The sequence below is a fragment of the Sander vitreus genome, chromosome 8 (genome assembly GCF_031162955.1).
Source record: "Sander vitreus isolate 19-12246 chromosome 8, sanVit1, whole genome shotgun sequence".
NCBI lineage: Eukaryota > Metazoa > Chordata > Actinopteri > Perciformes > Percidae > Sander > Sander vitreus.
Window position 1 is genome coordinate 1,510,895 of NC_135862.1, and position 12,500 is coordinate 1,523,394.

The window sequence follows — 12,500 nt, forward strand, 5'->3', positions numbered from 1 at the left end:
TCGGGGAGACTGATCAGTCCCGCTGGCTTTACTGCTGACGGTCGGCCGTCTGGTTGTTGTGTAACGGTCATTAAAGGAACACACCGACTTATTGGGACTTTCGGCTTATTCACTGTATCCCCCAGAGTTAGATAACTACTCTCTGCTCCTCACCATGGGGCTTCAGGTTCTGCAAGCAAATCCCTCCGCCCAAGTAGCAGAAGTAGCAGTGCTTCGGCCTTCTGAGAATATAGTTCCCAGTATGTATACGGTTAGAAGATGGCTGTGTGTCATGTGACCTTGTTATTTATACACGCTGTGACTCTACAAATCACAACATGTAAATAGGAACATGTTGACGTTATTTTGTCACTTGTTGGGAGCAGTAGGCTAGATGGAGCCAGTTACCTCCAGGATCTGTGCTAAGCTAGGCTAGATGGAGCCAGTTACCTCCAGGATCTGTGCTAAGCTAGGCTAGATGGAGCCAGTTACCTCCAGGATCTGTGCTAAGCTAGGGTAAATGGAGCCAGTTACCTCCAGGATCTGTGCTAAGCTAGGCTAGATGGAGCGAGTTACCTCCAGGATCTGTGCTAAGCTAGGGTAAATGGAGCCAGTTACCTCCAGGATCTGTGCTAAGCTAGGCTAGATGGAGCAGGTTACCTCCAGGATCTGTGCTAAGCTAGGCTAGATGGAGCCGGTTACCTCCAGGATCTGTGCTAAGCTAGGCTAGATGGAGCAGGTTACCTCCAGGATCTGTGCTAAGCTAGGCTAGATGGAGCAGGTTACCTCCAGGATCTGTGCTAAGCTAGGCTAGATGGAGCAGGTTACCTCCAGGATCTGTGCTAAGCTAGGCTAGATGGAGCAGGTTACCTCCAGGATCTGTGCTAAGCTAGGCTAGCGGTGGGGGCGTCAGACAGAGTTACAACACGCACGGAGATGAGAAGGGTATGTCTGGACTTATCTAACTCTGGGGGATACGGGGAATAAGACAAAGTCCCAATAAGTCGGGACTCCCTCTTCTATGTCAACATTCTATGTCAACATTCTATGTCAACATTCTATGTCCAACATTCTATGTCAACATTCTATGTCCAACATTCTATGTCAACATTCTATGATGAATTTATGAGTTTTTTTAACATTAATATGAGTTCCCCCAGCCTGCCTATGGCCCCCCAGTGGCTAGAAATGGTGATAGGTGTAAACCGAGCCCTGGGTATCCTGCTCTGCCTTTGAGAAAATGAAAGCTCAGATGGGCCGATCTGGAATCTTCCCTTTATGACGCCATAAGGGGAAAGGTTACCTCCCCTTTCTCTGCTTTGCCCGCCCAGAGGATTTGGCCCCCCCACGAGAAAGAGAGAGAGACATCATGGCTTTCAAACGAGCAAAGTGCTAGTTGGTCAAGGCCACACACCCCCACCCTCCACCTCTCCCCCCACTCTCCTCCTCATACAATGCACAAAATCACAAAAATGCAAAATGCCTCAAATCTTCTTCAAAATGAAACACTGCATTCAAAATACAATAAACACATCTCAAAATGAAGCATTTGCATCAAATGTCAAACACATGAAAAGTTTTTGTGTGTAAGTAGTTGAAAAAAACCTGTAATGTGTATTTGTGTTATTCTGTTGTGTGTACATATTTTTTCTTTTGAGCTGCTGTAGCGCAGGAATTTCCCCAGCGTGGGATTAATAAAGTCTATCTCATCTCATCTTATATTATCTTATGTTATTGTTTCTGGCGCTTAGCCACATTTCAGTCAAACTGTAAAGTTACACCCTGCACCTGACTCGCCTCAGGCAAACCAGGAAATGGGATGTGGCCGTGCCTCACTGAGACGACACAAACGCACTGAGAGACGGACGATAAGATTCACCTTTAGTTCAAAATCGAGAGAGGACATCTACAGGAGGGAATACTGGGAATACTGGAAATACTAGAATACTAGAAATACTACAACCTTAACCAGCTGCTGAATCCACAAACTGAACGAGGCTTTTACAAGAACAAAGACTCAAAGTGAAAGTTAGTTTCAGGGAACAGGGAGTGGCTGAGCTGTCTGCCTGCTGTGGTTCCTACTTCACTCAGAGACTAAATGGCTTCAAGATTACAGAAAGATCTTTGCTGTCCGATCTGCAGGTTAATCTTTAGAAGTCCTGTCTCCCTCCTGACATGTAACCACAACTTTTGTAAAGTCTGTCTGAAGAGCAGGTGGACAGAGAAACAACCACATGAGGAACCGGTGTGAGGCCTACGTATTGGAGAGAGATCAGAGAGCTTCAGAAACTGCAAAACAACACAAGGAGAAACTTCAGGAAACTCTGGAGCCCATAAAGGAGAAGTTAAAGGTCTTTGAACAAGTTAAAGTGAAGTGTGATCAAACAGCAAATCACATAAATGTCCAGGCCCGACGCACAGAGACGCAGATTAAGGATCAGTTTAAGAAGCTTCGCCGGTTTCTAGAAGAGGAAGAGGAGGCCAGGATGGCTGCACTGAGGGAGGAAGAGGAGCAGAAGAGTCAGAGCATGAAGGAGAAGATGGAGGCTCTGAGCAGAGAGACAGCAGCTCTTTCAGACACAGTCAGAGCCACAGAGGAGCAGCTGAGAGATGAAGACGTCTCATTCCTGATCAACAGGGCTGCAGTGGAAAGAGTCCAGCAGCGCCCCCTGCCGGATGATCCACAGCTGCTCCCAGGAGCTCTGATAGACGAGGCCAAACACCTGGGCAACCTGAGCTTCAACATCTGGAACAAGATGAAGGACATGGTCTCCTACACTCCTGTGATTCTGGACCCAAACACTGCTCATCCATGCCTGATCCTGTCTGAAGATCTGACCAGTGTAGAAGAAGGAGAGAACCAGCAGCTTCCTGATAATCCAGAGAGGTTTAATGATCACCTCTCTGTCCTGGGCTCTGAGGGCTTTGACTCAGGGACTCACAGCTGGGATGTCGAGGTTGGAGACAGTACAGGCTGGACTTTGGGTGTGTTAGCAGAATCTGTCCAGAGGAAGGTAACTATACGGTCTGGATTATGGACAATATGGTTCTGTAAAGGTAAATATAGAGCTGTCTCCCCGTCACATCAACCCACTGATCTCGTAGTGCAGAAGAAGCTCCACAGGGTCCGAGTGACTCTGGACTGGAATGGAGGAAAATTGGTGTTCTCTGATCCTGATACTAACACAAACATACACACCTTCACAGTCACTTTCACTGAGAAGATGCTTCCATACTATAAAACACGGAACAATCTCCCACTGAAGATTTTACCAGTGAAGGTCTCTGCAGAATAGGGTTGGGTACCGAAATGACGGCTCGATGTTTTAAGCCTCCAACGTCGCCTTCCAGGCAGCTAACCCTCACCTTAACCCTAAACATAACCATTGTCTGGAAGGCAACGTTGGGGGCTAAAAACACCAACACCTGACTTTTATCGCTGCACGGGACGCTACGTTACCGTTAGCTAGTAGCTGGATTCAACCCAATGGTTAAAATGCTGACAGCTTACGTTAAGCGGTGTAAAGTGTGACTGTATTTCCCTGTAGAGGATTCCAACAGCGGGACGTAACGGTCTGACTGCAGCTGCCGATGTCGGAAAAACAACACAAACGGTGCGTTCACTTGAAACTCGCCAGCCTTGTGGTGCATTCAAAGTTATTGTAAAATACCCTTTTCCCATCTGGTGGTTGTTTGTCGTTTAGCAGCAATTTACTGGTGAAATAAGTCATTGTTATAAGTTATTGTTATTTATTAATCAATCATTTAATTTGGACCATATGGCCTTAGCAATAAGTCGTTCTGTAATGTCACCGACTGTCGTTTTGTGCTCCTTTTTTATATTAAATACATTATAAATATATCAGGGCTGTAGTCAAGACCACCTTTGTCGAGTCCAAGAAAAGTCCAAGACCAGGACTAGTCGAGACCAAGTCCAAGAGGTTCGAGTCCAAGACAAGTCTAAGACCAGGACTAGTGACCAGGTTCTAGTCCGAGTCAAGACAGAGTCCAAAAAGGTTTGAGTCCGAGTCAAGACAGAGTCCAAAAAGGTTTGAGTCCAAGACAAGTCTAAGACCGGACTAGTGACCAGGTTCTAGTCCGAGTCAAGACCGAGTCCAAAAAGGTTCGAGTCTGAGTCAAGACCGAGTCCAAAAAGGTTCGAGTCCAAGACAAGTCTAAGACAGGACTAGTGACCAGGTTCTAGTCCGAGTCAAGACCGAGTCCAAAAAGGTTTGAGTCCGAGACAAGTCTAAGACAGGACTAGTGACCAGGTTCTAGTCCGAGTCAAGACCGAGTCCCGGACAGAAAATAAGACAAGTCTTATGATGCCTCTGCAGGTGTCTTACGAGGTTGGACGTTGTCCCACAGGTTTAATAATCTAGTGTGTGATTGGTTATCAGGTGGCCAGTGTTTCACTTTCCCTCCAATGTTATTATAAACATAATAAAGACACCTGGACTCGGTTTGAGACCAAAAGCCATGTTTGGCAAGACCAGCGGCAGAGACCGAGACAAGTCCAAGTCCAAATACCAGCGAGTCCGAGACAAGTCTAAGACCATAAAAAAACCGTCTGGAGTCCAAGACCGGACTTGTACTTGTCACAGTAAGTCAGGAAAGACTAGGCTTGGACCCAAATGCAGTTAGAGGTGATTTATTTAAACAGAGAGTCTTACACAAAGTGTCCCCAGCAAGGTAGCCAGGCTGGAATAACCGAAAAACAGAATCCACAACAGCACAGAGAAACATCCAACAGGAAACACGGCAAACAGAATGAACAATGATGCGACAAGAGACAAAGACAGAACAGGGACTAATACACCAGGTAATGAACACAAACAAGGGACAGGTGATAAAACAGGTGGAACAAATCAGGGTGGGGCAGAACAATCAAAAAAGGCGGGAAACAAACAAAGACAGGAAGTAATCTAGACAAGACAGGGGAGACAAGACAGACTACAAAATAAAACAGGAAACAGAACATAACAGAAAAACAAGACTACCACAATAAGACGGAACAAAATACTAAAACCCTGACAGTACTACAGCCCTGAAATATATATATTTCGGTTCAGGCACCGTTTAGGCACCGGTACCAACGATACCCAACCCTGTACTGCAGAACAACAGACATAGAAGATGATGATGTCTGGTAACCATGTTGTACTGATCATGTCGTTGGTTGTCATGGTGTTGAGGATGATATCTGTACAACAAATAACAAGAAAAATGTGTAAAATGTTTAAATAGAGTCAAAGATGTTAAAACTATATATATATATATATATATATATATAGTTATTTTTTACATTGCTAAGTTTTGGTTTAAAGAGGAATATCTTCTGATCTGATAACCTCTCATTCCCCCTGCTCTGGTGTTCCCCCCTCTCATTCCCTCCTGCTCTGGTGTTTCCCCCTCTCATTCTCCCTGCTCTGGTGTTCCCCCCCTCTCATTCCCCCCTGCTCTGGTGTTCCCCCTCTCATTCCCCCTGCTCTGGCGTTTCCCCTCTCATTCCCCCTGCTCTGGCGTTCCCTCCTCTCATTCCCCCTGCTCTGGCGTTCCCCCTCTCATTCCCCCTGCTCTGGTGTTCCCCCCTCTCATTCCCCCTGCTCTGGTGTTTCCCCCCTCTCATTCCCCCTGCTCTGGTGTTTCCCCTCTCATTCCTCCTGCTCTGGTGTTTCCCCCCTCTCCTTCCCCCTGCTCTGGTGTCCCCCCCCTCTCATTTCCCCCCTGCTCTGGTGTTCCCCCCTCTCATTCCCCCTGCTCTGGTGTTCCCCCCTCTCATTCCCCCTGCTAAGGTGTTTCCCTTGTTATTGTTATTGTGGGATTGTCTCAGTGCTCTTCGCTGTATAAGGTGTGTATATATGTATGTATATATATATATATATATATATATATATATATATATATATATATATATATATATATATATATATATATATATATATATATATAAAGGTGAGAGCGTAGGTCTGTATACGGGAGGAAAAGCAGTGTAGGGGGTTGGAGAGAGGGGAGTGGGCAGAGGGCTTTAAGTTTGGCTTTTGTTTGTCTGCATTTTCAATTAGTAATATAAAAAATAAGTGTTGTTTTAGTTGAGTTTCAGTTATTCAGAAAAGTTTAGTTTTAGTTAAGGATGTCCCGATCAGCTTTTTGACTCCCGATCCGATCTGATTTTTTAAATATTGAAGGAAGGAATCACTGCACATGGGGAGCTCTGGTAATGACATTTAGAGCCTGTTTAGAGGCTTAAAACAGGTTTAAAACCTGCCCTGTTTAAGCCTGTTGGGTGCTAACGCTAGCAGGAGGCTAACACGGTGTAGGCAGCACCCATTGGTTTAGTTGTTCTCTACTGACAGCTCTCCACATTTACACACAACAGAGCTACGGGGGGGGGTATAGACCGGGATTCTCCTTTAAGAAAGACGGACATTTGTACTTGTTGCAGAGGGCTGCAAGATACGAGACTCTCTGGACGGACACTGGTGAGTGGCCGGGCCATGTTGGTATGAAAGTGCAGGGCGTGTGTGATTAAAGGAAGCGATCACTACAAGCTGATGTACGTAATCATCCATCCATCCATCTTCATCCGCTTATCCGGGGTCGGGTCGCGGGGGTAGCAGCTCCAGCAGGGGACCCCAAACTTCCCTTTCCCGGGCCACATTAACCAGCTCCGACTGGGGGATCCCGAGGCGTTCCCAGGCCAGGTTAGAGATATAATCCCTCCACCTAGTCCTGGGTCTTCCCCGAGGCCTCCTCCCAGCTGGACGTCCCTCCACCTAGTCCTGGGTCTCCCCCGAGGCCTCCTCCCAGCTGGACGTCCCTCCACCTAGTCCTGGGTCTTCCCCGAGGCCTCCTCCCAGCTGGACGTCCCTCCACCTAGTCCTGGGTCTCCCCCGAGGTCTCCTCCCAGCTGGACGTCCCTCCACCTAGTCCTGGGTCTCCCCCGAGGTCTCCTCCCAGCTGGACGTGCCTGGAACACCTCCCTAGGGAGGCGCCCAGGGGGCATCCTTACCAGATGCCCGAACCACCTCAACTGGTAATCAGAGTAAGACAATTGGGGTAAATGCCAATCCCTGATCTTTAAAAAAATAGAAGCCAAAATCGGGTCCGATACTGTCATCGGGACATCCCAGGTATTGTGTCTCAGAAGTATGTAGCTACATAATACATACAGAATACATGTTTAATGTACTGTAAGCTTCTGTAGTCCATCAGCCTGATACATGTTTGGTGAGATTTGAGGAACTGTGTGGCACTTGTTTGTACAATTTGAATACAAATCAGCTCTGGAAAGTAAACCTGTTCGATGTGACTCATTTCTCCGTCATGCTTTCCATCCTGTTTGTACTGGTTCACCACCATCACCACATCCTTCACTGTGTATTTCAGGAGGGTCAAACTGGAAATTAAGACTCACATTAAGGGCTGGACATGTAGAGTTCATTGACATGCTTTTATTTCATCGAAAAAGTCAAACATGTTTGACTTTATTATTGCATGTTAGTGCAGCTTTCTCACTTAAAAGTCAGCAAAATAAGTAACTTGGCCATCAAAGGAAATAGCGACAAAAACGTCAAAAAAAAACCCCGTCGGAAAACGGGCCAAAAACAATAGAAAAAGTGGTGAAAACGCAGAGAAAGAAAAGCCCCAAAAGCATCGACAAAAGTGACAAAAACTTCAGAAAAAGCAACTAAACATTGAAAAAGCTGCAACATCTAGGTGGGCAAACATGTATTGTGAAACTAAACTGATATGGGGGTTGGGGGGACAAAATCAGTCCTCCAAAGTACCCCTAGGGGGACACGTACCCCCTGCAGTCCTCCAGAGTACCCCTAGGGGGACACGTACCCCCTGCAGTCCTCCAAAGTACCCCTAGGGGGACACGTACCCCCTGCAGTCCTCCAAAGTACCCCTAGGGGGACACGTACCCCCTGCAGTCCTCCAGAGTACCCCTAGGGGGACACGTACCCCTGCAGTCCTCCAAAGTACCCCTAGGGGGACACGTACCCCCTGCAGTCCTCCAAAGTACCCCTAGGGGGACACGTACCCCTGCAGTCCTCCAAAGTACCCCTAGGGGGACACGTACCCCTGCAGTCCTCCAGAGTACCCCTAGGGGGACACGTACCCCCTGCAGTCCTCCAAAGTACCCCTAGGGGGACACGTACCCCTGCAGTCCTCCAAAGTACCCCTAGGGGGACACGTACCCCCTGCAGTCCTCCAAAGTACCCCTAGGGGGACACGTACCCCTGCGGTCCTCCAGAGTACCCCTAGGGGGACACGTACCCCCTGCAGTCCTCCAGAGTACCCCTAGGGGGACACGTACCCCTGCAGTCCTCCAGAGTACCCCTAGGGAGACACGTACCCCCTGCAGTCCTCCAGAGTACCCCTAGGGAGACACGTACCCCCTGCAGTCCTCCAGAGTACCCCTAGGGGGACACGTACCCCCTGCAGTCCTCCAAAGTACCCCTAGGGAGACACGTACCCCCTGCAGTCCTCCAGAGTACCCCTAGGGGGACACGTACCCCCTGCGGTCCTCCAGAGTACCCCTAGGGAGACACGTACCCCCTGCAGTCCTCCAAAGTACCCCTAGGGGGACACGTACCCCCTGCAGTCCTCTAAAGTACCCCTAGGGGAGACACGTACCCCTGCAGTCCTCCAGAGTACACCCTAAGGGGACACGTACCCCCTGCAGTCCTCCAGAGTACCCCTAGGGGGACACGTGCCCCCTGCGGTCCTCCAGAGCTCCCCTAGGGAGACACGTACCCCCTGCGGTCCTCCAGAGTACCTCTAGGGAGACACGTACCCCCTGCAGTCCTCCAGAGTACCTCTAGGGAGACACGTACCCCCTGCAGTCCTCTAAAGTACCCCTAGGGGACACGTACCCCCTGCGGTCCTCCAGAGTCATTGGTTAAAGAAACTGGAAGCTTAGCATCAGACTGTGTGTGACTATATACTGTCATATACTGTGGTACAAATGCAAACCACTTAACCAGGGATGCACTGAATCCAGGATTGGGCTTCTGATTGGGCTGAATATTGGGCTTTTTGACGGGGTTGGGTTTCTGCTGAACCCTACGCTGTCACTCCGCGCTACGCTGGTCGCCGTGATGACGGCGCCGTTGATTACAGGAAGGTGTTTACGTAGGTGGAGCTTCAATGCAGCAGGCTGAGAGGAAGTGGAAATGGAACTGGTGAGCAGAAAAAGTGTTGTTTGGCAGTACTTTCAGTCAAAAGAAGGCCATTCAAGTCCAGCTACATGTTCAATCTGCAATGCTGATTAGTCTGGTGGTGGCGAGGACCCTAAACAATACACAACATCACCGCTGTTACAACATCTGGTATGAAACATCTGGAAGAATACGAGCTGAGCATGAAGGAATCTACAGACAGCAGCCAGAATGCAGCAACTTCAGGTACGGCAAAGGAAGGACAGTCACTGGTTACTTCATTAATGTGTTGACTGTGTTCATGGACTGAGGACGGGACGAGGACTCAGCAGAACCTCAACCAGGGGGTTCAGGATTCAGCAGAACCTCAACCAGGGGGTTCAGGATTCAGCAGAACCCCAAAAATCTGGATTCAGTGCATACCTACTTTTGAACGTCCACATGTTCCACCAAAACCAGCTCCTTCCTGAGACTATTTAGCAGAGGCACCGTGGCTCCGTCTGGAGCTTAGCCCCGCCCACAATGATCGTGATTGGTTTAAAGAAATGTCAATAAACCAGAGCACGTTTTACTCCCAACCAGGAATGCTGTGTGGACTAGTCCAGACCCTCCTCCGCAGCGCTGCAGAGGAAGGTCTGGACTAGTCAGACCTTCTTCCACAGCGCTGTGGAGGAGGGTCTGACTAGTCCAGACCTTCCTCTGCAGCGCTGCAGAGGAGGGTCTGACTAGTGCTGTGGAGGAAGGTCTGACTAGTCCAGACCTCCGCTGTGGAGGAAGGTCTGACTAGTTAGACCTTCTTCCACAGTGGAGGAAGGTCTGACTAGTCCAGACCTTCCTCCACAGTGGAGGAAGGTCTGGACTAGTCAGACCTTCCTCCACAGCGCTGCGGAGGAAGGTCTGACTAGCGCTGTGGAGGAAGGTCTGACTAGTCCAGACCGCAGCGCTGTGGAGGAAGGTCTGACTAGTCCAGACCGCAGCGCTGCGAAAGAAGGTCTGACTAGTCCAGACCTTCCTCCGCAGCGCTGCAGAGGAAGGTCTGACTAGCGCTGCAGAGGAAGGTCTGACTAGCGCTGCAGAGGAAGGTCTGGACTAGTCCAGACCTTCCTCTGCAGCGCTGTGGAGGAGGGTCTGACTATGAGAGACTATGTGGTTAACAGAACGTATGACTCACGGAAACATGTTTATTTATTTATATTAATATTTATTTTAATAAACAGTTTATTAACGTAACAGCAGACTGACTGTTTCTCTTCTCTGGCAGAAGATGGAGGGATGACAGACGAGAGCCAACAGAGGAGCGCTGAGAGCCAGGTAGACTCAACATGTTACACTCATGAGATCTGAACAGAAACCTTTGATCTTAATACTCACCCACAAACACAACATGGTTGGAAAGTACATGTACTCCAGTACTGTACTCCAGTACTGGAGTACAGTACTGGAGTACAGTACCACATGTTGAGGTACTTGTACTTTACCTGAGTCTTACTAGTTACTTACTAGTTACTTTAGTTACTAGTTACTTTAGTTACTCCGCTACATTCATCTGTCACAGCTTTAGTTACTAGTTACTTTAGTTACTAGTTACCTTAGTTACTCCTCTACATGTGGTACTGGAGTACAGTACCACATGTTGAGGTACTTGTACTTTACTTGAGTCTTTTCTTTTCATGCCACTTTCTACTTCTACTCCACTACATTCATCTGTTCCAGCTTTAGTTACTAGTTACTTTAGTTACTAGTTACTTTAGTTACTCCACTACATTCATCTGTTCCAGCTTTAGTTACTAGTTACTTTAGTTACTAGTTACTTTAGTTACTCCACTACATTCATCTGTTCCAGCTTTAGTTACTAGTTACTTTAGTTACTAGTTACTTTAGTTACTCCACTACATTCATCTGTTCCAGCTTTAGTTACTAGTTACTTTAGTTACTCCACTACATTCATCTGTTCCAGCTTTAGTTACTAGTTACTTTAGTTACTCCACTACATTCATCTGTTCCAGCTTTAGTTACTAGTTACTTTAGTTACTCCGCTACATTCATCTGTTACAGCTTTAGTTACTAGTTACTTTAGTTACTCCACTACATTCATCTGTTACAGCTTTAGTTACTAGTTACTTTAGTTACTACTTACTTTAGTTACTCCACTACATTCATCTGTTCCAGCTTTAGTTACTAGTTACTTTAGTTACTAGTTACTTTAGTTACTCCGCTACATTCATCTGTTCCAGCTTTAGTTACTAGTTACTTTAGTTACTCCACTACATTCATCTGTTCCAGCTTTAGTTACTAGTTACTTTAGTTACTCCACTACATTCATCTGTTCCAGCTTTAGTTACTAGTTACTTTAGTTACTAGTTACTTTAGTTACTCCGCTACATTCATCTGTTCCAGCTTTAGTTACTAGTTACTTTAGTTACTAGTTACTTTAGTTACTCCACTACATTCATCTGTTCCAGCTTTAGTTACTAGTTACTTTAGTTACTCCGCTACATTCATCTGTTCCAGCTTTAGTTACTAGTTACTTTAGTTACTCCGCTACATTCATCTGTTCCAGCTTTAGTTACTAGTTACTTTAGTTACTAGTTACTTTAGTTACTCCGCTACATTCATCTGTTCCAGCTTTAGTTACTAGTTACTTTAGTTACTCCGCTACATTCATCTGTTACAGCTTTAGTTACTAGTTACTTTAGTTACTCCACTACATTCATCTGTTCCAGCTTTAGTTACTAGTTACTTTAGTTACTAGTTACTTTAGTTACTCCGCTACATTCATCTGTTCCAGCTTTAGTTACTAGTTACTTTAGTTACTCCACTACATTCATCTGTTCCAGCTTTAGTTACTAGTTACTTTAGTTACTCCGCTACATTCATCTGTTCCAGCTTTAGTTACTAGTTACTTTAGTTACTCCGCTACATTCATCTGTTACAGCTTTAGTTACTAGTTACTTTAGTTACTAGTTACTTTAGTTACTCCGCTACATTCATCTGTTCCAGCTTTAGTTACTAGTTACTTTAGTTACTAGTTACTTTAGTTACTCCGCTACATTCATCTGTTCCAGCTTTAGTTACTAGTTACTTTAGTTACTAGTTACTTTAGTTACTCCACTACATTCATCTGTTCCAGCTTTAGTTACTAGTTACTTTAGTTACTCCACTACATTCATCTGTTCCAGCTTTAGTTACTAGTTACTTTAGTTACTAGTTACTTTAGTTACTCCACTACATTCATCTGTTCCAGCTTTAGTTACTAGTTACTTTAGTTACTCGTTACTACATTCATCTAGTTCCAGCTTTAGTTACTAGTTACTTTAGTTACTCCACTACATTCATCTGTTCCAGCTTTAGTTA

At 46.4% G+C, this 12,500-nt stretch overlaps 2 protein-coding genes across 2 annotated transcripts in view; both read left to right on the forward strand.

Annotated features, from left to right (window-relative positions):
* The window catches only part of glsl (glutaminase like), a 49,939-nt gene that overhangs the window by 4,099 nt on the left and 33,340 nt on the right, over positions 1-12,500 (forward strand). Inside the window, exon 3 of the mRNA XM_078256342.1 lies at positions 10,408-10,457. Coding sequence (XP_078112468.1) covers positions 10,408-10,457 — 50 coding nt within the window. The remainder of the gene's footprint in view (positions 1-10,407; positions 10,458-12,500) is intronic.
* Positions 2,214-5,369, forward strand: LOC144522778 (nuclear factor 7, brain-like). The gene is made up of 2 exons (XM_078258078.1): positions 2,214-3,995; positions 4,029-5,369. The coding sequence occupies exon 1, from the start codon at positions 2,214-2,216 to the stop codon at positions 3,273-3,275; it is 1,062 nt and encodes a 353-aa protein (XP_078114204.1). The 3' UTR covers positions 3,276-3,995; positions 4,029-5,369.

What these genes read in the sequence shown, in the direction of transcription:
- LOC144522778 (XM_078258078.1), top strand. Translation starts at nt 2,214, where the DNA reads ATGAGGAACCGGTGTGAGGCCTACGTATTGGAGAGAGATCAGAGAGCT.